Source organism: Arvicanthis niloticus, chromosome 1 (assembly GCF_011762505.2).
Source record: "Arvicanthis niloticus isolate mArvNil1 chromosome 1, mArvNil1.pat.X, whole genome shotgun sequence".
Classification (NCBI taxonomy): Eukaryota; Metazoa; Chordata; class Mammalia; order Rodentia; family Muridae; genus Arvicanthis; species Arvicanthis niloticus.
The window spans coordinates 10190395-10218081 of NC_047658.1; the positions used below are offsets into that span (position 1 = coordinate 10190395).

Genomic DNA, 27687 nt, shown 5'->3' on the forward strand with positions numbered 1-27687 from the left:
TTACACACTGCTTAGGATGCTCAGGTATGGATTGTTCTCTTCCTCAGCAATGAGGAACTCCTGGGTTTCCTTATCAAAGTCAGTAATTCGAAGCCTAGAAAGATAAAAACAACAACAAGAGCTTTAATTCATTCATTCTTTTAATATTTAATTTTAAAAAATTATTTATGTATGTGTATGTGCCTGTGTGAGTCTCTGGGCACCACGTGTGTGCAGGTGCCTGTGGGAGTCAGGAGTCACTGGACCTGCTGGAAGTCGGGTTATAGCAGTTGTGATCTGCCATGTTGGATGATGCTGGGAACTGAAGTTGGATCCTCTGCAAGAACAGCAAATGCTCTTAACTAAGGAGCCGCTTCTCCAGACCTTCCCTTTTGCTTTCTAACATCTCAGTTTCCCTCCATAATTTTTTTCCAAGGCCAAGTTCAGTGACCCTGCTGTTGTCTCTAAATGGGGTGACATACCCATGCTGTGATATGGTGTTCTGACACATGTTTAAACATCCAGACTTTCCCATAAAAACTGACTTGAGGACTGGAGAGATGGCTGAGTAGTTAAGAGCAGTGGCTGCTCTCGCAGAGGACCCAGGTTCAATTCTCCAGACTGCACCTCACAACCATCTGTAACTCCAGTTCTAGGGACCTGATACCAACTTCTGGCCTCCAAGCCAAAATATACATGCAGGTAAAATACCCATACATAAAATTTTAAAAAATGAAATAAAAAAATTAACTAATTTGTTGGTCTGCCCATACATGTATGTATGTATGGGCATGGCTGCCTGCCTGCCAGAGGCCAATGTCAGGTGTCTTCAATTGTTTTCTACCTTATCTTTGTGAATCAAGGTCTCTCACTGAACCTGCCATTCATGGACTGGCTGGCCAGTAAGCTTCAGGGAGCCTCCTGTCCCCCCACCTTTCCCCCTGGCCCTAAGACCACAGACACATGAGACCACAATCAAGTTTATTAAGTGGACGGGACGGTGAAGCTCTGAACTCAGGTTCTGAGTTCTGCTGCAAGCACTTTAATTCACTGATCCTCTCTGCAGCTTCTGCTCTGACCATCTCTGTGCTATGAGCTCTACACCCCAATGGAGGTTTATTGCAATTTGGTTTCAACATCCAGAATGGTGGTACTTCCATTGCTTCCAAGTACCAACTCCTTCTAAACCTTAGGGGTTTGCATGGAAGACTTGGAAAAACTTGAAGATTTTTTTTTAAGCTCCAAACAATAATTGTTCTCATGCATGTGCATACACACACACACACACAGAGTCACAGAAACAGACACCACACACACACACACACACACACACACGTTCTCTCTCTCTCTCTCTCTCTCTCTCTCTCTCTCTCTCTCTCTCTCTCTCTCTCTTTCTCCCTGGTTCCTGTCTCTGTTTTCATTCTTTTTTTTATTAGATATTTTATTTACACTTCAGATGGCATCCCCTATCCCCATTTCCCCCCCACCCACCCCCCTTAGGAAACCCCTATCCCATGCCCCCTTTTCCTTTTTGCATTTATACATTTTTTTAAAATAATGTTAATCATAGGCTTTATAAGTTTGGAATTGTTCAATCAGAGGTGTAACCCACTGACCAACCTAGATATAACGACTATCTTTGACTGGTGGAGATACATGAATATCTGCCTCCCTGTCTCCCCCCTCTTTCTCTCTTTCATCACCTAGCTTCTCCTCTCCTTCTTCTTCTCCTCTTCTTACTCCTTTTCTTCCTCTCAGTACTCCTCCTACCTTAGCTCCTCCTACACATCACCCTTCCTGTTAAAATGAAACTTTTCTCTCAAAATACAATTAGAGCATAATTATGCCAATTTGTACCAGTGAGGTACAGGATAGTCCTAATACCCAGTCCATCCTTTTGTTGACTAACCAGCTCCTCTGTCATCTATTCTAACTAAAACATTTAGTTCTGAACCTGACTTTAGGATAAATGTCAGCTGACGACCATCCACTCAAATCTTTTCTCTTAAGGTCAATAGCTATATGTTTTCAACCCCATCAGAAATCCAGAATGACTGAGTTAACTATAATTGTGGGAAGCACAAATCATAGTTTCTAAAACTTAGCCAATTTATAGAGACCTCTGAACACCTGGACACTCGCTCTACTTCAAAACGTTTGAGCATCTGTTCTTCTGCCTTCTGGCCCAGGATCCTCTGACAGACCTTAGTGCTGCAGAATTATTAAGGGCTGATTACTCTGTCTAGGCAGATATAATCAGTCGACTATTCTGCAAGTGTGTCCTTTTTTGGACAGTAATTTGTCTGTAGAAGGAAAGTGGCAATTCTTGCCTAGTGGCTGTCTCACCACAACTGCAGTAACTCCAAGGATGCTCAATTTCTTCTCAGAATTCAATATAGGAAGCTGTCCGGAGCAGACAGGTCTCTAATGAAAATGAACATTAATACTGAATGTAAATATTATATCCAATAAAAGAGGGGAAAAAATAGAAAAGCGGGTAGAACCAACATTCTTAATAAAATGTCAGCCCTCTTTTAAAAAAAACTATCTTGATACTAAAATTTGTTTTGAGAATTGTATATTGCAGAATGATCAGCCTTGGTGTATCTACTCAACAAGCAAGCTGGGCAGACCTGCTCAAACCTCTGAGGTCCGGGAATTCCATCTGGAAGCAGTGAAGACACAGCATCAGAGGATTGTCAATTTGCTCTTCCCCCCACTCCTCTTCTAATATCTCAACGCCCATAATCAGCTTGAAGAAGCTAATGATGAGTCAGCGCCCCTATTCCCTGGGCTTGGGGACTAAGGTGGTAAATGTTGGGCTGTCTCTCTAGGGAAAAGTAGTGGTTTTGTGGGAATAGAGAGGATTAGCTAGGGTTTATTGCATAGCCATAACCTATTAGTAGAAATCTGTATAATTAATATCAAGATGAAGATATAAATTCTTAAATGGCACCAATTTACTTTGTTTACAAATTTTAAGGTTTTCATTGGCATGAGCTTCTTAGTGATATAAGAGTGAGATGAATATTGTTACTCTCATAGGCATTGTACCAGTATAACACATTTAGGAATACAAAGCTTAGACCCAGACCTTCTTTAACTTTTTTAAACTGATTTGAGAAGGTCAGCCTGTGAGTTAAGGGACTATAGCAAATTCATGACTTGGAGTTTATTATAAGGGTGTTCTCTATGTTTTATTTAGAAATAGCTGAGTGGAGTTAACAGGCAACAGTCCAGATTACCTTACATGGATAGCTGGTTTTCAAAGCATCAGAAATCCTTAGAATTGACATGACAAACATTTCTGTATTAATGTTCATTTTCATTAGAGACCTGTCTGCTCTGTTTTCATTCTATGTTAATTACTTTTCTATTATTGTGATAAAACACCATGACTAAGGCAACTTACAGAAGGTAAGGTCTATTTGCCTAAAACCCCCACTGTTCCAGGGAGATCAAAGTCTCTCTCTATGGTGGCAGGGAAGAGGGGCTACAGGAGCAGGAAGCTGAGCCCTCACATCTTGAACTACAAGTGCAAAGCAGAGAAAGCTCGCTGGGTGTGGTATGAGGCTGTCCCAGTGACATACTTTCTCAAGCAAGGTCACACTTCCAAAACCTACCGAAATAACATATTAACTGCAGACCACATATTCAAACATCTGAGCCTATGGGAGACTTTTTCATTCAACCTATCATGTTATGTGTATTTGTATGTTTTAAGTAGGTTTGTCCTATAGGAATGAACCATGTTCCTAAGACATATTAATTGTAGTATATGTTTTTCTGAGACTTTCCATGGTGGAGTAAAAGGACATCATAGAAACTTACTTGGTCCCAGCACTTGGGAGGCAGAGGCAGGCAGATTTCTGAGTTCGAGGCCAGCCTGGTCTACAGAGTGAGTTCCAGGACAGCCAGGGCTACACAGAGAAACCCTGTCTCGAAAAACCAAAAAACAAACAAAACAAAAACAAAACAACAACAACAAAAAGGCTTACTTGGTTTCATGCTATCTGACACCTGTATAGTTTTGAATTTCTCATGTCAAAGAACAACTCTGACTTTGTAGATCAAATCAGAGGAATGGATACCTCGCTCTAGGCTGCAGGTAAACTTGGATGAATTGTAATCAGATGCAGGGAGAGCTTGGTGGCTCAGTAATGACAGATAACTTACCGTTTTCTGCTTTGTTATACATCCACTCCAGCTTGGTAACCTTTCAACCTCCATGCGACACCAAGTAAAAAAGAAATCTTGCAGGCACTCAACATTTTGAGGGGGCAGGGGGATTGGGATTTGCATGAGTAAATCTTAAGGAAGTGAGCCCCATGTCTTCCTTCCAGGGAGACAGAGTTATAAACATTTTAACCCAACATCTCTAGGGCATATTCAACCTGTGGCCCATGAGCCACACGCAGAGGAGGGTAGCTATGAAAAGGTCTAGCACAAAAATGTAAGTTTACTCAAAATAATAATTCTTTTTGGTAAACAAACTGTACAGTTTTTGAGTGTGAACTCTCTATGTGCCACGTTGCAATGTCAAAAGGTTGGACACCTCTATAAGGTTTCACTTTCCTAGAAATGAGTGGCTTAAATAACTACCTAAATGACCCTGATCTTGAGAAGCAGGGGAGATGGTTCTCCCAGTGAAGTGTCAGCTACATGAGGACCTGGGGCTACTTCCCAACACCTAAATAAAGCTGGGAACAGTGGACTGTGGTCCAAGAACTAATGAAGCAGAGGCTGACAGGTCCCTAGCACGTCACGGCTGACCAGCACTACAGAATCTGTTACTCTCAGGTTCTAGTTGAGAGATCCCATCTCAAAGATAACTGGAGTGAATGGCATCTGATGATGGACGGTGATGAGAGGCTGTCCTCTGGTCTCTACACTTCTGTACACAATCCATACATACATGTGCACCTGAACTTACGCACTTTCACAAAAATTACCTTGAGCTTATATAAGTTTGACGACCACAGGGGGAAAAAATGAACCACAGCAATAAATGCTGGTGATTATAAAAATAATATTATATAGTGTATCTCATACTTATAAAATATCTTATGCTTATGTAAAGCACTCTGAATCACATATTTATATGATACATGCACAACATAAACCTTTACCTCCAAGCAGACCCCTCTAGCTCACTTAGCCTGTCTTAACTGTTCTCAGAGCACCTCACATTAGGCTCCAGGTGGGCAAATTCAAATCACCTAACATAAAGATGATATTATATTAAAATGTTGAAATGTTAAAATTGTTATCTCATATAATTAATGACTACTGTGTTGGAGAAAAAAAAGTGAATGACTGGGCATGCTTTCATATTGCAGATCCAAAGAATCTTATGTCAGGACTACCTGCATGGATAAAGTTATATTTACAAGCATATTTATGCATTATCCTTATAATAGGACCAAGTATCATGGTACTTGGGCAATGAGGCGTCAGAGGGCAAAGAAGGGCTTTATACGTAATCTAACCCTCCTGGACAGCATCCCCAAGAGAGAGAACACTGAATTTATTTTTAATTTGAATTTTAAAAATATTTTATGGTGTCCCTTCCCCAAATATCAATTACCTGCCCACAGTCCCTCAGTGAGAAACGGGGTTTCATGATGAGATACACTCACTGGTGTAGCACTGGCAGGATTATTATTGGTGTGACCAGCTTGTTATTGAGTTACTTGCATTTTGGGTGTGTGTGTGTACAAGTAGGCAGAGGCCAGAGGCCAACCTCCGGTATCATCCTTGATTTTTCAGGTGGGGGTCCTCACATTTGGCCTTGAATTCAACAATTTGACTAGACCGGTTGGCCAGTGAGTATTAAGGATTCTCCTTGTCTTTATCTCTCCATTACTGAGATTATAAACACAAACCCTATGCCAGACTTTTTCCATGTAGTTTCTGGAGATCAAACTCTGGTCCCTTATGCTCATGTGGCAAGGACTCTATGGCCTGAGCCATGTCACCAGCTCTTATTTCTATCTTAAATTGTCACATTATTAGCAGCACATTTCAGATCTCACAGTATCGCTTCTTATCCCTAAGGACTCTTCCCACCACAGAGAACAGAGGCCAGCTTACCCAAGTACATGCAGGGTACACTTTTGCTGTTTCAGAGCCTCGAACAGCACAACCAACCCACTGCGGTCCAAGGCGTTCTCCAGCAGGTTGATCCCCCACAGGGTCTTACAGTGAGTAAAAGTAGAAGCAAGGTCTGCACAACAGGCACCAGTTAGCTCGCAGGCTTCCAACCTGCAACAAAAAGAATAGTTCTGTGTCAGGGTGAGAAGGCCAGTGGGTGGGAGGTGACATAGTCATTTAGACTATGCTCACTCCATAGCCTCTGAAGACAGGCTCTTAAAAGCTCAGTGTTTATGACACCATTGGCAGATGTGACCACAAATGCCCATTCTCAGTATCCATGTCTGTGGTGAACTGATTGTTCCACTAATGGTCCACTGTCCCAGCCCTTGGAGCTGGAATGAAACTGGACCTCACACTGGGTAATACAGTGAAAAACGGGGGACAAGGGTTGGTGAGTTCTTTTGATATGAATTCTTGAGATTCATTCTGCTATGGACTAAACACAGGCTGTCAAAATTCCTATGTTGAAGTTCTAATCTCCAGTATCCTATGAGTATGGATTTTCAGACAGTCTTTACAGAGGAAACTAAATTAAAATGAGGACAATAGGGTGGTATCTAATCTTGTGTAACTGTGAAGACTTAGGGAGAAGACAACCATTTTCAAGTCAATGAATAAAGCCTGGAACACAACTCCTTGTATTGGTCCTCTAAAGGAACCATCCCTGATGATAGCATCATCTTACTTCTAGCCTCTGCAACTGTGTTTATCAATAAAGCACTACTGTATGAGCCACTCAATCTATTTTTTGTCATGGCAGCTTCCATATCAGTCTACTCAAATAAGTAAATGAGATGTCTAGTAAAGTAAATGAGTGGTCTAGTCACTCTTGTCATCTCCAGTGGACACCCATCCTTGCATCCATCCAACCAACTACTCGTGCATCCAGTTTCCATATATGCTCCCATCCAAGTAAGAGCTATCTATCTATGCAGGCTTCCATCCGTGAAGACAAGCATACATCTATACTTGCAACTATCAATCATTCACCCACCAAATTCATTGATCCATCCAAACATGGATGGCCTCACCCAACCAAATATGCATCCAACCATGTAATAAACATCTATTCATTGCATGCAACTATCAATCATCCTCCCACCCATGCATTCATTTCATCCATCTTGGCATCTACCCATAGATCCATGCATCTCTCCACCCAGCCATCTTCTACTCATCTATCCACACACCATCTCCTTTTCCTGCCTCCATTCCCAACTGTTAGGTTGCCCCATATTAAAGTCCCCTAGATGATCAAGTTTTATAAGTATGCCCAGTCGAGATAGCTCATACCTAGACAGACTAGCAATCAGCAAGCAGTAAAGGCCCACTGCTTTCAGGCTTGAGGTTCTGAAATGGCTGATTAATACAACTACTGCTAACTGCTATGTTGGCCTATGGAGTTTTTAAAGATTTATTTACTTTTATTGTATGTGCACTAGTATTTTTCCTGTATGGATGTCTGTATGAGGGTGTCAGGTCCCCTGAAACTGGAGTCACAGACAGTTGTGAGGTACCATGTGAGTGCTGAGAACTGAACTTGGGTCCTCTGGAGGAGCAGCCAGGGCTTTTGACCTGCTGAGTCATTACTCCAGCCCCCCACCCCATGGAGTTTTAATGTACTTTTCTGCACATCCATCACCCACTTTTTGCCACCCTCAAAGACACAGCTATGACCATGGTGACGCCCACCCAATGTTCTCTAAGTGGCAGTTGGGATGTTTTATAGCATCACACAGCAGCTTCACACCAGCGTCTTCTAGCTTATTGTTTGAAACCTGGAGGCTCCTCAGGTTCTGATTGCTCCTGAGGACTTCAGCCAGGTCCTGGCAGCCACTAGTGGTGATGAGACAGTTTCTCACACTGTAAGAGAAAAATCACAATACAGCGGTTAGTTCCTGATCTGAAGAGGAAGCATTTCCCAAGGCCCAGTGATGTGTGGAACTGCAGACAGCACTCAGCAATTCAGAAAGCATCATGTTCTCAGTGGTCCATCGACAACGACAATGGAGTAAGTCAGGCACACTAGGATAGTAACAACGGCATAGAAGATGAACTGCAATATATTGTAATGAAAGTTAAAATGGGGGGCTGGAGCGGTGGCTCAGAGCACACTTCTCTGTAGAAGACCCGGGTTTGTTTGCCAGAACTCACGTCAGGCCACTCATAAGCACCAGGGGATCCAATGCCCTCTTGCAGCCTCCTCAGGTACTTGCACACACAAACACTCAGAAACACACACACACACACATTAGGTGAAGCAAAACAATCTTTTAAAGTTAAAATAATAGTGTTAAATAGTACTCTGGAGCAATGATTGAGTATGGGGAACTCAAATGAAAAAGGAATGGGGCACAAGGGGTAACACAAACCATGGATAATGCAGGGGTGGGGTGGCTACTGTACAGCTTTCAAAGTTAATACTTCACATCCAGGGAAGAAAGATGCCATGGTGTCACAGACTTAGCTATCCGCAGATGCTGGCTTACTGGGAATGCTTGCTGAAAGCAGCTCTTTTCCTGAACTATCTTAGATCCACTTGCATTATACAAACACCAGCGGATGGGCTTGTTTCTGAGGAGCTCATTCTGTTTCTGATTTCTCAAACTCTGGTGTGAATCTGATACTACTTAAAAAAAAAAAAAAAAAAGATGAGTTTTTGTGTGTGTGCCTACCATATGAAAGTAGGTGCCTACAAAGGCCAGAAGAGTGATCAGGTTTCCCAGAACTAGAGTTATAGAAGTGTCTTAGTTAGGGTTTCATTGCTGTGAAGAGACCACATGACCAAGGCAACTCTTATAAAGACAAGCACTTAACTGGGGCTGGCTTACAGTGTCAGAGGTTCAGTCCATTATCATCATGGCGGGAAGCATGGCACCATGCAGGTAGACAGGGTACTGGGAGAGCCAAGAGTTCTACATCTTGATATTAGAGAGAGATAACCACTTGACTTACATAAATTTAAAACTTTGTAAGAAATTATTTTAATTTTAGTAGTCTGTCATCTTTCTGTTTTTACATGAAAATAGTTACTAAAGAATGAATGCTCTCTGCTGTACTAGGAACCACAAGTGCCGTACCTAGCTACCCGTGAAGAACAGGCTGTGTAAATCTGTAAGGAAATGTGCTTTTGCTGTGTGTTTAGTTTCTGCTCTAAGGAAAAGGGGGTTGGGACTCTTGATCCAGGATTCATAGAATTTATGTGAACTTAAGACTTATTTTTGACGATTACAATGATCAATGATCAATGTATGATCAATGATCAATGATGATGTAGCTTTAGTAAATAAAAGACTGGGTTCAGGCTCTCTGGTCAGAAAGGAGAAGAAAGAATGGTGAAAATCTTCAGAGAAGAGAGAGAGAGTACCTGAGCTGACAGCTTGCATCTAAGACTACTGACTACAGGTCATTACTGAATCAGCACAGTTCCCACTCCTGCTTTTCTCAGGACCCTCCTCAGACTAAGGCTGGACTTCAGCAGGGTTTTTGAAATTACCATATGCTTTCTTCTTTTTTGTTTTTTTAAGGTAAAGTCTCATTCTCACTCAGGTTGGCAAGAAAAGAAAAAGCCCATAAAACATGGAGTCTATTTTGTATTGACCAACTACTCCTGAGTATGGGGCCTGCCTTAGGGTGTAGGTGACAGAACTCAGTGTCATTCCACTGGAGAAACTGACTTTCACTCTCCCAACAGATTTTTAAATACAAATTCAGTATTTTTAGAGACCTCAAGCGGTTTACACTTTTAAAATACTTTTTTCTCCATTCTTTATAGTGCTGGGGGAATCACAGATACTTTTAATGTTTTTAAATATATATCCTATATGACACCTTAGTGGGCTTTAGAAAGCCATTGTTAGAGGGAAAAAACAGATTCTACGTCGTGTTTTCAGTTTATTTCTTATCCCCTTTCTAAAGAAGACATAAATGTGACTCTGAGATTTCACAACAGATTAGGTGACAGTGTTCTCCCACGTCCCTCACATCTGAATTTCTCACCAGAAGCCATTTAATACTGGAATATTAATCCACTTGGCATGATCAAAACAGCAAAATCACTCAAATACTTCTTGATTTTATAATCTGAAGTCAAGAGTTCTGTCGTTTGTCTTTTTTCATGGTAGAATTTCCATGCATACTAATTAATTCACACACACACATTTCTGGGTTCCCTCTTCCTCATCTTACTCTTTCTTTGGACATGAAATGTCTCCTACAGGCTCATGTGTTTAAACACTGTTTTGGGAAGTTGTGGGACCCCTAGAACACTGGGGTCTAACAGGTAGACACGGGCCACTGGGTGTGGACTTACGGATCATATTCTAGATCCTGATTTTGGCTCCACACTCTGCTTCCTGATCCACAATGAAGAAAATTTATATAAACACTGCTGCCACTAGAAGGCCACTCCATCATGCTTTTCTTCCCCAATGGGAGAGATTAGACTGTGTTCCATAGCATGACCTCTAATGACCCTGCCTCCCTGAAGAGACATCCTTCTATCTAGGATATAGACTCCAGTTTTCCATCTGTTAATATCCATTCATCTTCTAGCACCCATCCAAACATCTTAACTATCCCTTCGGCTCAAGTTATAGTTCCTCTCTTTCTCTCAGTTCCTTGTGTACATATTCAGAGTGGCTTCCTACCACATACCAAAACCATGACACAGAGGCCAAGGCACAGATCTATCTGTCCTATGGAAAAGGTCTTCAGGAGCCTGAGGTAAATGACCGATCCTGCATACCCTCAGGCACATACATTAAAGATTCCTAAACAGGGCCTCCAAGGCTAGGCTCCAAGAAACCTACCTTAATGATATCAGGACACTGTCTGGGAGAGTCAGAGCCCCACAGAGAACCTTCAGTCCTTCATCCTTGAGGTCATTGGAGCTGATGTCTAGGTGGCTCAGGGTTTTGTTCCGCCTAAGAACTTCCGAAAGGTAGTCCCAACATTGCTCACTGAGGGAACAGTTGGCCAACCTGTAGGAGGGAAAGAAAGGCATGTAAGGGGGGAAACATAACATTTCCACAACTTTCTAAGTAGCAGTGACAAAATATTCAAGCAAGATGAGGAACTTCTGGCTTACCGGAACACATCTCCCTCCATTTCTTCTGATTTCACTTTGGATCTAGCATTGAAACTGAGTAAATTCACTGACAATGAGAATGTTTTGGAGGCCTTACCTGAATCTAACCTGAATCCTTTATATTAGCAATGCCTCAATGATACTTCTTATAGTTATGTGATTATTGTAATATAGGCAACCATATCAATGTTGCCTTGGATAATAAACAGCATGAAAATGTACATTAAAAAATGTGTATGTGGTTTAGTTTCATTTCTGTTGTGATAAAAAATATCCTTACTGTTGGGGGCCGACTTTTAGCAGAAAGCGGCTATCAGCTTTGCAGCCATCTTAAGCCATATACCCTGACATGTGACTTAGATTACAATAGCCTACAACAGCTGAGCACACTCCGATAATCTTGGTTTAGATACCTTGAGATTAAAGGTGCGTGAGATTAAAGGTGTGTGAGATTAAAGGTGTGTGACCTAAGAGTATGACTTAGAAGTATAGAGATCAGAGTTAGAGACAAGACCTAAGGGCATGATTAAAGGTGTAACTTAGAGGCGTGGCTTAGAAGTGAGACATATAAAAGGCAGAGGCAGACAGAGAGAATCAGACTGAGATCAGAGAATCAGGCACATCAGACATTAGGTAGAAGACACTTGGCTCCAGACAGAATCAGACACAGCAGACAGAGGAGACAGAGAAGGAGACACTTAGAGGAAGAGAGACTGAAGAATAAACGGGATTGAATCACACCCTGTCTGGTCTCCATTCTTCGAGTCTGCCCTCACCCTCGCTCTTGCTGAACCCCGACCCTCGGACCAGAGCGGCAGCTTGGGCCGGGATACAGTGGCCGCCCAAACGTGGGTCGGCCCGGGCCTCAACATTTTGCCTGGGCTGCGACGTTTTTTTGGCCGCCCCAACGTGGGGCTAGTGTGGACCCCAACACCTTACCAAAAAAATCAATTTTGAGGAGAGAGGCTCTAATTTAATTCACTATCCCAGATTGCACTATCTCGCTGTGTGAAGTCAAGGGGACAGAGAATGTGTACATACATGGCTTTATTTTCCATTCTTCAATAATCTAGGACCCAAACCCAGGGTAATGGTGCTGCCCACTCTGGGCTGGGTCTTCACAGACTAATTAGCATAGTGAACACAATCCCTCACTGACATGCTCATGGGCCCTCCTGATTAGACACTTGAGACTCGCTTCTCAGGTGACTCTCCATTGTGCCAGGGTGACAGCTAACACTAACCATTATGATATGAAATATATAGGAATACATGACATAAAAAAAATCACAATCACTTGGCCCTGTTCAAAACACCAGGCCTCTCTTCCTGAGTTCTAAAGTCCTTAATTTTATTCCTTGCTAGACGACTCATTTACTCCATCCACAATTACAAGAGAGGCTCCTTGAGTATGAGATGAAGTCAGGGGGTTCATGGGCATTATCCTCTGACTGTCCCATTCTGCATGCCAAAACCAAGTTACTGACACACATCTACATGTCTGTTGCAGGCACTTTAATCTAGTCAAACAGCTTTTGAAATTTGGTATCTATGGGTATCAGGGCACATCTGAGTTCTAACCTTGTAAAAGGCTGAGACAGGAAGATTTCATCCAGACTCAAGGGTGAGTATGGATGTGGGGTCAGCGACACTGTGGATGCAGGACTCTGCAGGTACTCAAGTGCTGTATGTACAGGGGTTCAGCCTGTGTCCAACGTGTCCTTACTCTTCTATATACTCGTTCCAACCTCCTCCAGTCTTCTTATAATACACAATGTAATTTAAACTCCAACTAACTGTTGTCCCACATTGACTAAGAAGTAACAAGAAAAATAATCTACAAATGTTAAGTTCAGAACCAATAGAAAAATGTGAATGATTACAATTGTGTATATATGTGTATGATGCTTGCAAGTACATACCACAGTGTGCATGTGGAGGTCAGAGAAGAGCTTTGTGGAGTTGGGTCTCTCATTCCACCTTTTCCTTTACATGGTGTAGTCGCTATTCCTGGCTGTCAACTTGACTCTATCTGGAATGAACTACAATCCAGAATTGGAAGGCTCACCTGTGATCCTGATCTTGAGGCTGGGAGATACAAGTTTCCGACCTGGATCTTGGCATGGAGATCTTGAGGCATAGTGCCTATGAATCTCAGGAGACTAAGGCAAGGAGATATCTGAGTTCAAGATCATCTGGGACAAAGCAAGTCCCAAATCCAGGTGTGGTGGTGCACACCTTTCATCTGGGCCACACCTTCTGCTGGAGACCTACATAAGAACACTGGAAGAAGGAAGATTTCTCTCTTCTTCACCTGTTTGCCTTGTGGGACTGAGCGACTGCTAGATCCTTAGATTTCCATTCACAGCTGCTGCTGACCATTGTTGGGGAGCTGGACTACAGACTGTAAGTCATCAACAAATTCCCTTACTATATAGAGACTACCCATAAGTTCTGTGACTCTAGAGAACCCTGACTAATATACATGGGCTGTTTTAAAGTCTGACCTTGACCTTGAAATCCTCCTGTCTCAGCCTCTTGCAAGGTTAGAACTCAGATGTGCCTGAGTGTGTGTCAGGCCTAGAGCTAGTGGACGTTAATTTGCCTGACACGGGTACTAGGAAACAAATGGGTCCCCTGGAAGAGCAATGTGTGTGTCCTTAACCACTGAGCCATCTCTCCAGTGTGCATTTAATTTTTTTTATTTTTTGGTTTTTAGAGACAGGGTTTCTCTGTGTAGCCCTGGCTGTCCTGGAACTCACTTTGTAGACCAGCCTGGCCTCGAACTCAGAAATCCGCCTGCTTCTGCCTCCCAAGCGCTGGGATTAAAGGCGTGCGCCACCACTGCCCGGCTGCTGTGCATGTTTATGATTCTTAGGTTTACACTATGAAACTTCTGCTATAGGACTGCATCAATTGGAAGATATTATAACTAGTTATCTGTGTGGTGTCAGAGAATGTTGTGGTCCATGGATGGGATTCCTACAGATTATCTTGCTTCCATCAACAGGTATATACAGAAAGCTATGACAATTCAAGGAAAGTAAGAATGCAAACCCACCCCAAACACCCTTTGGCTGCAGTCTAATCCCAAGGAAAGAGACTGGATAACTGTACTAGCCCCTTATGGATGCAAACAATACCCTCACATCACCCCAATCAAGATTCACAGACAGCTTTCCTGCACACAGACACCTCTTTCCAACAGGAAATGTTCTGTCCTCTTCTGTTTTAGAATACATAGTCCAGTCTTCTGAGATTAAGCGCTAGTCTTTTTCCTACTTCTTATCTCTCGATGTTGCCTTGGAAATCCAGCAATGTGTATGCTACATGTGTGCTCTTGTGTGTGGAGGCTGAGGCGGATGCTGGTGTCTTCCTCAGCTGCTCTCTGCTTTGTTTTCAGACTGGGACTCACCAATAAGACTAATCCTTGAGTTCTAGGACACACCCATCTTCGTTTCTCAGCTCTGGGATTACAGACATCATTTACTGCCGATATCAGCATAGAAAGTACTCCTACCCACTGAGCCATTTCCCCAGACACACAATAGGGAGATTTTAGTAAACAGACTCCACGTTCAAACTATTTCTACATTTCTCCCCAGTGTACGCCACCCCCAAGGCCACTTACACTAAGTGCTTCAGAATGCAGTCTGGGTGGCACAAAGCCTTGTACAGTGAGGATATCCCTTTGTCCAAGGCGTTGGATGACAAATTAAGATGCTTCAACATCTTGCTGCTGATCAGGACAGAGGCAAAGACCTTGCAGTCATCAGGTGAAAGGTTACAGGCTGCTACCCTGCAGGAAAAAGATAATGTCATACTTTTCTGTTTTCACGACATTTCCCTTGCTATCCCTGTGAAGATTTGGGGCTTCTCAGATTTTGACATTGTTCTTTATTTTAAAAAAGATTATTTTTACTGTATATAAGTGTTTGCCTACATGTACATACGTACATCACATGTGTGCCTGGTGCCTATAGAGGTTAGACGGAAGTGTCATATCTCCTAGAACTAGAGTTATAGGTGGTTCTAAGCCATTCAGTTTGAGTTCTGGTACAGGACTTAAACCTGGGTCCTCTTCATGAGCAGCAAGTGCTCTTAAACCTCTGAGCCATCTTTCAAGCCCAGTTTTAAAAAATTACAAAATTACATTTATTTATTCATTTATTGGTGGGTATTTGTGTGTGTGTGTGTGTGTGTGTGTGTGTGTGTGTGTGTGATGCCCTTGAGTTACCAGATGTAATGTATGCTGTATTAGGAAATTATGGTATGCTGTTTAAGCTTGCTGAAATTGAACTCTGAGAATAAGAAGGGCTTTCCTGTACCAGACTCCAGCATGTTTATTGCAAATGTCTTGTAAGACTCCTTATCCAGAGAAGGGCTGGCCCCTGTGGGTTGGCAATAGGGACAGGGGCAAGCAATCACACAGCCCAAGAGTAAAAACAGTGTTCCTGAGAATGACTAGAAGGTAAACCAGTGCTAACCAAAGTAACTATTGTTTATACCCAATGGTTTACAGCTGCTATTATGAGGGAAAGAGAAGGAAGGAAGGAACGCACAGGTGGAGAGAATGGTCTGCCTGAAACTCTCAATGGAGAACTCCAGCAGGGCTGTGTCAAGGCCTCCCCAATCATTTCTGCTCGACGAGCCGAAGCACATGCCTTGTTCATGTTACTTGCAGACATTATCTATCTGCTGTAATTTGTTCTTTTACTTGGTGGCACAAAACAGACACTCTGCTCCTCCCCCAGGACAGGAGATGAGGATTTCCCTCTGACTGCTTCAGTGAGGTGTCCCTAGTCAACTTCTGCTAGATGTATGCAGTCTTCTATATGATGCCACCTTTAGTTTTCTCTCTCACTGGGCTATCCTATCCTAGTCTCCTTTGGTGATGTATCAGATCTGGTAATTTGCTAGCTATCTGTGTGCTACTTGCTACTTAATCTTCTTTAGTTTTTCTTGCTATATAACTCAATCATTCAAAGCCCAAAGCATAGCTATCATACAACCATACAGAATGCCAGGGTCCATGGCAGAAAAAATAGGACAAAAGTGCATATGTCAAGAACTGTAGTCCTCCATATTCATCCCCATCTTTCTTTTCTGTCACTAGCTGCAAACCAGGTACCACTTCCTTGCCTTTAAGTCCTATCCAGCTTTGAACTTTACATGTGATGTTTACATATAAATGTTTACAAAGGACATCCTCTTAAATCAAATTCATGACACCAACAGTACCTAAAATTCATCTAGATATCAATAGCTACGGGATTTTTCACCCAGCTTACAGTCAGTCAGAATTTCAACTTTTCAGGTATGAACTCCTGCCGTGAATGGTTCAGGAAGCAAATGAAGTCATGTAACTGTAGAACGTAAGCTTAGTAATAAGAGTTCTGAGTTCTAGGGTAGGCCACAAGCTGTGAAATCTGAACAGAAGCAATGGTTTCCAAAGTGGATATACCCATGTAGAAATTAACTTTCACATTCCATAATCAGTTCAATTTTTTAAAATTAGACTTACCCATTTTTAAATTTCATATATAAGTGTTTTGCCTGCATGTGTCTGATTACGAGGTGCCTGCAGATGTCAGAAGGTATAAGATCCTGTGGAACTAGAGTTATAGATGGTTGTGAACCACCATATGGGTGCCAAGGATTGATCTCTGGTCCTCCAGAAGAGCAACAATAGCCCATAACAACCCAGTGTTTTAAATGATTACAAATTATATTTATTCATTTGCATGCGTGTGCATGCACAAGTACATGTGTTACAGCATGCAAACGGGGCATGTGGAGAATATGGAGAAAAGAGGACAACTTGTCAAAGTTTGTTCTTTCCTTTCTGCACAGAACTCAGGTTGTAGGGTTGGCAGCAAGTGCCTTAACCAACTGATCCATCTCACTGACTGGCTGTGATCAGATCTTAAAGTGAGGAAGTCTACACATGAACAATAGAAAAATAGGACATGAGTGCACAAATTACAAATGGTAGTCCTGTGATGGTTCTACTGTCAATGTGACACAACCAAAAATCACCTAAAAAGGGAGTCTCAATGAGGGCCCCTCTAGATAGGGATAACGTGTGGCCATGTTTATGGGTGATTTCTTGATGAAGCTAACTGAGGTGGTACGTCCCACCCACTGTGGGTGGCACCATTCCCCAGGAAGCAGGATCCTGGCCTGTAGGAGTGGAGGAAAGTTAGCTGAGCACTATCATGCATGCATTAATCCATTGCTCTTTGCTCTTGATAGTGCATGAGATGTCACAATGCTTCCAGTTTTTCTGCTTCCCTGGCTTCCCACAGCAATGCCTATAAGCTATAATTCTGAATCCAGTAAACCTTTTTTTTCCTCTCTATCATTGCTTAGGTCAGGGAATTTTTGTCACAGCAAGTTAAGATGTCTAGATTAAGATGTCTCCTTTGAGGGGAGTCAGTGAGCTAGGAGAACACACAGACTTACATCAGCTTTTCTATGTTGCACCCTGCCTGGTTCAAGACATCACACAACAGTTTCACATCACTGTGGGAGAGGAATGTGAGGCTGAGGTTCAAGTACTGCAAACGCTGGTTCTGAATCAACTCAAAGAACAGGTGGTTGTCACACAGGAAGGTCACATTATTTACCCTGTAGAACAAAGAGAGGTAGCCATCAGTTTCCACTGAGCTCTCGTCTTTGGCAAGATCATATATCCCACAATGACCACACAACTAATTAATTCATAATGACCACACAACTAACTAATTAAAAATCACTAGGTAATTTTTCTCTTACATGTGGAATTCTGAGAAAAGTTTGGAGACAAGGTTGGCTGTCCCATGAGGAAGTGACTGGCATCTAGAAAGCAGAGCCCCACCATAGGCTTCCATCATTGTACAATTCATGGGACAGGCTTCAATGAAGAATGGTCAGCCATACACATTAGTGGTGCCAAGCCAGTCAGATTCTACTTTAGACTGTATAAGCCTCCATTTGTGCAGTTAGCTGAGAGATGGTGGGAAGGCTAGTCTGTTACTTCCGTGATATGACTGTATCAAAGTTGACCTCTAACTTACACAAGTACTTTAAGGGTGCAGCTGGGATACTTCAGATGATTATACAAGACCAAAAAGGCTGTTTCATTGAGATTAGTGTCTTTCACCTGGAGTACCTGGATGTCCTTACTGCTTATGAGCACAGAGCACATATGATGCCAACAGAGATGTAGCTTTTCCCTGTGAGAGAAGACAAAGAAATACATTCCATTGTTAGAAAGTTAATTCAAGGCACTAGAGAGATGTCTCAGTGGTTAACAGCATCTGTTGTTCTCACAGAAGTTCAGTTTCTAGCACCAATATGGTGGCTCACAATCATCCTAACTCCAATGCCAGGTTTACCTGACACATTCTTCTGGCCACCACGGGTGTTGTATGCACATGTTATACATGCACACATGTAGGCAAAAACATTCATACACATAAAATAAAAATAAACAAACAATAAAACCTGCCAGCACTTTTGGATTCTACTCATTTACAAAAGTTAAGCCAAGCCATTCACAGCACACACATGTGGCGAACTGACTCCCCAAACAGATTAAGGGTAGCCAGCTAAGGTCATTTCATGTTTGCAGTTCTTAGCCATGTGGCAAGGTCTGTGGGATTCTGGTGTTATAGCTTGAGGGTAGAGATGCAGTTACTATCAATTGGGAAAAAGCCAGAGGATTCTGAGAATCCTACACACTGGGGACCAGGCTTGTCTGGGGCTTTCACCTATGCTCCCCACTCCCACAACAGGGTAAGATAATGCAATGAACTTTAAGGAACAATATAGAGAGAAGGAGACTGCACACAAACACAGTGGTGACATAGAGTTGACCAACAAAGCCCTATACATGTCTGCATACAATCTACCCAGAAGGCTTTTGAGAATAGGGCACATCCTTGGTTCATCTCATACATAAGATTGCATTCTAAATTGCATGCCATATTAGCAGAAAGAAATGAGAAAACCGATGCCCTGATTATGGCTGTAGACATGGAACTGCTAGAACAAGACAGATTGTTACACAAGCAATTTCACCTTTCTCCTCAAAATTTACATAAGATCTTGCTTGAATTGTCTATGTCACAATGTAAATATTACAAGGTCTTGTGCAACCTGCACACCTCTTGGGCCATTGGGGTCCCCTTGGAAGATCAGGAGTTAACCCTAGAGGCCTACTCCCCAATGCAATCTGGCAAATGGATGTCACCCATTACCCAGGCTTTGGTAATCTTAGGTATGTACATGTTGTGGTAGATACCTGCTCGGCCTTCATATACAACAGTGGCCATGGCAGGTGAAAAGGCCTCTCATGCTATTAAGGCCACAAAATCAGCAATGCTGGTAATGGGAGTGCCTTGGGCACTCAAGACTGACAATGGACCTGCCTACTCATCTCAGCAGTTCAGAGCCTTCCTATCCTCATGGAGGGTCAGTCACTCCTTTGAGATACCCTGTAAGCCTCAAGTGAATTGCTCCCTGAAGGCAGCACTTGCTAGGGTCATCTCCCCAGAATCCAAAGAGATCCACACCTAGAACTGGTGGAGGTCCTGTTCCATGTGAACTTTCTCTTGTTTGATGAGAAAGGGCTGAGCCTATCCTACACTTGCTATATAAGCAATGATAACCCCGGGTTTCTGATCTGGCTCTGCTATCTGAGAATTTGGATTACAGGCATGCACTACTATACTCAGTTTTATATGATACTGGGGAACAAATCCAGGACGTGTGCAGCATAGCAGGCAATACTCTGTGAACTGAACTACTTCCCAAGAACCAGGACATATGAACTGATATGACACTGCTACGATACTCCGTATATATGCACAACTAATCACTGAGAAACATATTCAGGTTTTTCTCTCTCCTCAGCCCAGCAAGAGGCCCGAAGGAAAGAAGGCCAAGGGGAAGAAGGCCCTGGCCTCCCACTGGTCATCAAGAAACATAAGTGAAATAACAAAAAGGTGAATTTGTTGTTTTCCCCCTTACAAGCTCTACTTTGTTTTTAAATTTAGTTTTAAAACATTTTAATTGAAATAGAATTACATCACTTTCCCTCTCCTGTCCTTGTGGTGCGCTCTCAACTCTCCAGGTGACAACTTTTTTTTATCGTTTTATATGTACATGTTTACTATACGCATACGTGCACACACACATACATGAAAAAAAAAAAACCCTGTTGTGTTTGCTTTTGTCGTTTGTGTGTATGTGGTTTCTAGGCCCAGCACTAGCTATTGGTTAATAGGGGTGAGTTTTGAATCTGTCTATATAAATCACCAACACACAGGGACAGATTCTGACAAGGGGACAGAAAGGAAAGACAGTGAATAGACTCACGAATTGCTGTGTTCTTCACTCAGGACATTCTGGGTTGAAAAGGATAGTTTCTTCAGGGTAGAACAGTGTTTTAAGCAGTAGGCGGCAGCAACAATGTCAGAATAATTCTTAGCCACAAAGTGAATCTGCTCCACACAGTTCATTGCTTGTACCAAGAAGGCTTCATCTTCCATCTCAAACAGACAGTAAAACAACTTCATGCCATCTATCTGTTCTTGGAGCTCTGCACTGTCACTGATGGTTTCCAGGCACCGACACAACTGATGCTTTACTTCCTGGGACAACTGGTGGCCAAAAACCGCCTCTAGCTTCTTTTGTTCCGATTCATGTAAAAGGCCGAAGATGAAACAGCCCAAAAAATTCCACTGTACTTTGACTTTCTTTAGAAACATAAACATGAGTGTCTCTATGCTTTTAACATCCTGGCTAGGGTGGTCCACATGGCTCTTGAGCAGATAAAAGATGGCCGCACAGACCTCCTGGATAGATGGGTGGAGAAAAATGTAAGAATTTGCAGATTCCTTTCTCTTTTCAAGGATCCTTATTTCCAGCAGTGTGGGGATGTCAGCGTCCATGATCCCATTTCTCCTGAGAGCCTCCTTACTAAACACAAATGTGTCAGTCCACACGCCCTCGGCGGCCAGAGAACACAAGCCCTGTAGCTGGTCCTGGCTTTTCTTACTTGGAGAATGGGCATGTTGGGGAAAGAACAAATTGAAGATGTGAGTGGTATACAGGGAGGTGGTACGTCGGCAGATGGAGACTGGATCTCTTCCCTTCTCTACCTCTTTCTTTAGACTAGTAGCCGCCATCCAGCAGAGCACAGGGACCTGACATACAGTGAACAGCCGCGCGTTTTCTCTCACCAGACTGAAGATCTCCTGGGTTCTGTTCCTGTCTTGGAACAAGCTGCGGAAATACATTTTAATTTTGCTCTCATTGAATCCCGTTATTATTTTCACATTGGTGCACTCAACCCTGTCCTCCATTTTCTCAAAAGTCTCTGGGGTAGCAGAGATGAGGAGAGAGGATTCAGGGAGCATCTTCCTCCTGAGCAAACTGCTCAGCAGCACATTCACTGGCTGCTTCTCTGTGCAGTTACCACACAGCTCCGATTCCCGTTCGGACAGATCACATTCCATCACTTCCAAGCTGTCGATGACAAATAAGAGTTTCTCGGGTTGGGATAGGATCTCCGCTATGGGAGCTGAGGCGCTGGGCCACTCTCTGGAGATCAATTCTGCCAGGCTTGCTCTCTTTAACTTCTTCACATCTTGACAGCAGAAGTAGAAGATGTAGGAGAATTTATTCTGAAACACCACACCTTCTGACCAGGCCAGCATTAACTTTGTCAACATCAGTGACTTGCCAATTCCTGCCACTCCTTGCAGGAACACCGTGTGTGGCTTCTTTCCGGTTGCCTTTGATATAAGGAGGTTCTCAAAATGCTCACAGTCATCCTGGGTAAATTTCTGCTTAAAGCAATGTTGAACTTTGATGTTAAACTTTCTGGCATAATCGTGGGTCAGCTTCTTCTTCAAATGAGCTTGGTAGAACTTTGAGTGTCCTGAGTCAGTGAGCACAAGGGAAAAAAAACCCACAACATAATCAAAGTTAAGTTTAACATTCACCCACATACAGTCTGACCTAGATATTTTAATTCTCAGAATGTATTATTTAAAATTAATTACATTAATTAATTTTATTAATATATTAAATATACTTTAAAAGTATTTATATTTAATTATGTGTGTGTTAGTGGATTCCTGTGGAAGTCAGAAGTATTAAATCCACTCCCTCCTCCCTGAGCTGGATTTACAAGTGGTTCATGAGCAGGCCCCCCATAGGTGCTGGGATTGAACTCAGGTGTTGGATAGTAAAACCATGCCAGGAAGCTTGGTAAGGCAGAGTGGGTTAAGACCCAGAGACTTGGTGGGCACACACCTGAGGCTTAGGTGACTCCCCGACCCCTGGTAAACTCCTGACTTGGAACAGGGGCCACACTCCTTACATAAACATGTCCTATGATCATGTAGGCCCAAAACAGAGTTCTCCATACTAATGAGGTACCAAGAGGCCCTGAGGGTTTAACCAATAAGCTTCCCTTCCCAGACATTCCTCCCTGCAAAAGGTATTTAATCTCAGGTCTACAGTGAGAAGTGGGTATGGCACCTTATGCATCCATTTTCCACCACAAACGACCAATAAACTGTTTAGAACCATGGAGTGTGTCTCTTTCATCAAGATCCAGCATGGGGAGCCATGAAGAAGGTATTTGACTACAGAGCCACAACTTAATTCTCCCGTAGAAGGCGTCTCTGTGCTCCTAGCCACAACCGATACCAAGCCTACCTCTGCCAAGCTAAGGACAATCACCCCGCTGGGATAAGCTGGAGCTAACCCTTACGCCCCTGTCCCCTGCCCCAGGCTAGATGCTGTCCCCAGCCCTCTGGCCTGACTCCATTCTCTGCTCTTCTGAGACTCTCAGTGGCACCTGTATGTCCAAGAGTATGAGAACCCCGTGGCCTTGTTGCAAGCCTGGGACCCCCAAAACAGCTCTGGCTTTCCCACCCTCTGGAGAGGTATCTTGGTGCATCCATACAGCCTGGTACTGCCCCAGGTGGACAGACACTCAGGTCCTCTGTAAGAGTGGGATATGCTCCTAGTCCCTGAGTCATTTCTTCAGCCCTCTTATGATGTATGATTTTAGAAGTTTGTAAGCTATAGGCCCAGAACAATGCTAGTTCATGTGAGAAGATTTTCACTGGCCCTGGAGCACAGTTGCATTTCTGTGTGTGTCAGGAATGTTATACTGTTAAACCGTCACGTGCTGTTTCAGAAGCTGGCACTTGAAGTGGGGTTGTCCCTTTTCTCTATTTCAGACTCAAGCATGTCTAAGTGCAGTGCTTTCTTTTTTGTCTGGGAATGGGCTGACCCTAACTCTGCAACAGAAAGAGAATTCACAATCCTCTAGAAACTAGAAACAAACTAGATGCCCCTCAACTGAAAAATGGATAAAGAAAATGTGGTCCATCTATACAATGAAATACTATTCAGCTATTAAAAACCAAGACATCATGAAATTTTCAGGCAAATGGGTGGATCTTGAGACTACCATCCTGAGTGAGATAACCCAGTTCCCAAAGGACATGCATGGTATGTACTCACTTAAAAGTAGGTATCAGCCATAAGATACAGGTACCATGTTATACTCCACAGACCCAAAGAAGCTAACCAAGAAGGAAGGGACCAAGCAAAGAAGCCTGAATCTCACTTAGAAGGGGGAATAAAATAGTCATAAGAAGCAGGTGGAGGGAGGGACCTGGAGGGAAGGGAGATGGAGAGGGGAATGGGGGATCACGACAAGGTGTGGGGAAGGATAGATGACCAGATGGCCATGAAAATGAATGGAAATCTGTAATTGATGGGGGTGAGGAAGTGGGGGGCATCTCCAGAATGAGACATGGCCTGGAACAAGGGAGGTGCCCAATAATCGATGGGAGTGACCTTAGCTCTGACTCACTACATTGGGGATATGGATCCTGGATAGAGGCCATGTCCTATATCTAGAGAGGAACCTCAGTGGAGCAATCGAGACACTAACCCACCCAAAAAACTTTCAACCCAAGATTTATTCTGTCTACAGGTGTGATGGTTTGTATATGCTTGGCCCAGGGAGTGGCACAATTAGGAGGTGTAGCCTTGTTAGAGTAGGTGTGCTACTGTGGGTATGGGCCTTAATACCCTTGTCCTAGCTGCCTGGAAGTGAGTCTTCTACTAGCTGCCTTTGGAACAAGAGATGGAACTCTCAGTTCCTCCAGCCCCACATCTGCCTGGTGGCTGCCATGCTCCTGCCTTGATGATAATGGACTGAACCTCTGAACCTGTAAGCCAGTCCCAATTAAATGTCATCCTTATATGAGTTGTCTTGGTCATGGTTTCTGATCACAGCAGTAAAACCCAAACTAATACAGCAGGTAATGCAGGCATAGGGGAGGGAGCAGAGACTGAGGGAATGGCCAACCAATAACTGGCCAAACTTGAGACCCATTCCATGGGCAAGCACCAATCCCTGACACTATTAATGATACTATATTATGTTTGCAGACAGGAGATGTCCTCTGAGAGGCTCCACCCAGCAGCTGACTCAGACAAATACAGACACCCACAGCCAAACAGTGGATGGAGCGTGGGGATTCTTACAGGAGAAGAGGAAGAAGGATTGTGGGTCCCGAAGGGGATAGGAATGCCATGGGAAGACCAAAAGAGTCAAGTAACCTGAACCCTTGGGGCTCTCAAGAGTCTAAACCAACAACCAAAGAGCACATACAGGCTGGACCTAGGCCTCCCTGCTCATATGTAGCAGACATGCAGCATGACCTTCATGTGGGTCCTGAACAACTGGAGTGGAGGGCCATTGACATATCTGTTGCCTGTTTGTGGGATATGTTCTTCTAGCTAGGCTGCCTTGTCTGGCCTCAATGGGAGAGGAAACACCCAGCCTCACAGACTTGAAGTGCCAGAATAGGGAGGATATGGGGGGGGGGGTCCCACCCAGAGAAGGGGAAAGGGGGTAGGGGGAATGATTGTGGGAGGGGGTGACCATGAGGGGGCATGAACAGGATATAAAGTTAGTAAAAATAAAATAATAAAGAAATAGCTGGACAGGGAATGAAGGGGCTAAGGACAGTTTGAGACAAAAGCCAGACTAAAGCACAGACTTTTTGAAAACAAAAAGAGATATATACAAGTCACTGTATGAAGAAATGCATACATGGAATTCAAGAGAGCTAAGTGGTTAAGTAGTTCAAAGCACCAAGAGGACCTGGGTTCAATCCCAAGCATCTACCTTCTGTAGGTCCAGTGACAGAATATCTGATGTCCTCTTCTGGCCCTCAAGGGCACTGTCCACACAGGGGGCACACACATGGGGTGACCACTCTCATACATACATAATACAGTTTCTAACTGCTCTTAAGTATTTTGATCATGAATTAAAGATTTAAAACTGTGCAACTAGAATCCCAGAAGGTGGACTAGAAAGAACAGCACAGAGACCATCTTAAAGCAAATATAGACTGAAGAGTAAAAAATATTATACAGCCGCAGATCTAAGATAGTTAGTGAATCCCAAGAAGAGGAGTGGGCTTAGGAAAAACCTACATCCAGGCTTACCATAGAGCCTCAAGGACAAAGAAATGAATGGAACCTTAAAGCATCCATAATATCTTATACCAGGATAAAGATTGTGTGACTCTTAAGATCACAGTGTTCGCCGGGCAGTGGTGGCGCACGCCTTTAATCCCAGCACTTGGGAGGCAGAGGCAGGCGGATTTCTGAGTTCGAGGCCAGCCTGGTCTACAGAGTGAGTTCCAGGACAGCCAGGGCTACACAGAGAAACCCTGTCTCGAAAAACCAAAAAAAATTAAAAAAAAAAAAATTAAAAAAAAAAAAAAGATCACAGTGTTCACGAAACATGGATTGGGGGTGGGGTATCAGTTTTTGCTTGTTAAAATCAAAACAGCCACAGTCACAACAAAGACTGAGAAATCTTGTTTCACACTATATTACATAGCTGTTTCAAATACACACGTGATATGTATGTGGAAGGGTGAGTGGGGGAGGGGTATAGGTTGACATTGGTGTCTTGTTCAAATGCCCTCTGATTTGTAAAAGATTCATTTGTTTTTAATTTGGGTGAATAGGTGCTTTTGTCTGCATGCATGCATGCATGTGCACCAGATGTGTGCAGTGTCCTCAGAGGATAGAAGAAGGCATTGGATCCCCTGAACCTGGAGTTACAGATGGTTGTGACCCACCAGGTAGGTTCTGGAAATAGAGACTAGGTCTTCCATAAGAGCAGGTGTTCTTAATAACTGAGTTATCTCTCCAGGTCCTTCATCTCATTTTTCCCCCTTCTCTATTCCCTCTCACTCAGGCCCAAAGTATATACATATATGTATACACACACACACACACACACACACACTGTAGCTGTCTTCAGACACCCCATAAGAGGGCATCAGATCTTATTACAGATGGTTGTGAGCCACTACGTTGTTGCTGGTATTTGAACTCAGGACCTCTGGAAGAGCAGTCAGGGGGTTCGCCGAGCCATCTCTTCAGCCCCCACCCCCCCCAACCACCTCATTTTTTGAAACAGATTTTTTTCAGCTAGCTCAGAACTTGCAAAGCTACCTGACCAGATTGCTACTATGCCTTGCTTTTATATGGTTGCTGAGATCCAAAGTCAGATTGTCAAGTTTACATAGCAAGCACCTAGCAGACAAAGTCATTCTCCTAGATTCCATAAATATGATTTCTTACAGGTGTCTTGTCTTGCTCTTGCCCTAAATCCTCAGTGCTTCCATTCCACTCTAGAGTTAAGTCTCCAGTTCAGATTAAGGGAAACATTAAAAATATCCTTTGTAGTTATTTAACCTTCTAGGTTAAGATATGCTACCCTCATACATTTGATACACACACTAGATCTAACATGTCTGCATAAAGCTGCTCCTTTCTCAAGGAGAAAAATATCCCATGATACCCGATGGCCCTTGAGTAGATGGACACGAAGAACAGTTATCAAAACTATGACATGATCCTCAATCACTGTAAACCAGCTTTGACCGACTCACCAGCAATCTCTCTTCCTGCTCTCTCAATGAGATCCTTCCTGTTCATCTTCTGGAAGATTCTGAAGGTCGTATCCCAGGCTTGCTTCTCCTCATAATGTTTCAACAGTAAGTTGGCAAGGTCTTCTCGAGATGCCTTCTTCACTTCGGTCCAAGAAATCTGTTTCAGCTTCAACTGCAAAATCTCCTGTCTGAGGAATTCCTTAAACTTAATGAATTCCTTCTTGTTGAGCTCTTCCAAGTACCACATAAGGCCAAACTCAGAAAAAAAAGATGCCATTGTGTCTTAAGGAAGATAGATTTGTCTTCAGAGAGATGAGTACCAGGAGGAAGAAACAGACAGGATCTGTGGGAAAATCAAGCAAGCAGCCGAGTTATTAAACACAAAGCAAAAAAAGGGGAGGGGTCACAGGGCTGGGGAGATGGTAGATGTCATAAAGCGTGTGCTGCACGAGTGTAGGGACA

At 43.1% G+C, this 27687-nt stretch overlaps 1 protein-coding gene and 1 long non-coding RNA gene across 4 annotated transcripts; one reads left to right on the forward strand and one right to left on the reverse strand.

The window, feature by feature from the left end:
• On the reverse strand, window positions 1-27502 carry LOC117715584 (NACHT, LRR and PYD domains-containing protein 4C). 3 transcript variants are annotated; one of them, XM_034512467.2, is made up of 9 exons: window positions 27226-27502; window positions 20588-22154; window positions 18283-18441; window positions 17690-17854; window positions 14856-15023; window positions 10947-11117; window positions 7828-7998; window positions 6073-6243; window positions 1-94 (listed from the first exon to the last, which is right to left on the reverse strand). In XM_034512467.2, the coding sequence occupies exons 1-9, from the start codon at window positions 27500-27502 to the stop codon at window positions 1-3; spliced, it is 2943 nt and encodes a 980-aa protein (XP_034368358.1). The 3 variants fall into 3 exon arrangements, with proteins under 3 accessions (XP_034368358.1, XP_076790617.1, XP_034368367.1); XM_076934502.1 differs by lacking the exons at window positions 7828-7998; window positions 14856-15023; XM_034512476.1 differs by lacking the exons at window positions 1-94; window positions 6073-6243; window positions 7828-7998; window positions 10947-11117; window positions 14856-15023 and adding an exon at window positions 19923-19931 and having other exon boundaries at window positions 17686-17854; window positions 20588-22193.
• Window positions 19396-21501, forward strand: LOC143442397 (uncharacterized). Its single transcript, XR_013110568.1, has 3 exons — window positions 19396-19487; window positions 20123-20214; window positions 21385-21501. It is a non-coding gene; the product is annotated as an uncharacterized LOC143442397 (long non-coding RNA).
• Window positions 27503-27687: the final 185 nt, after the last annotated feature.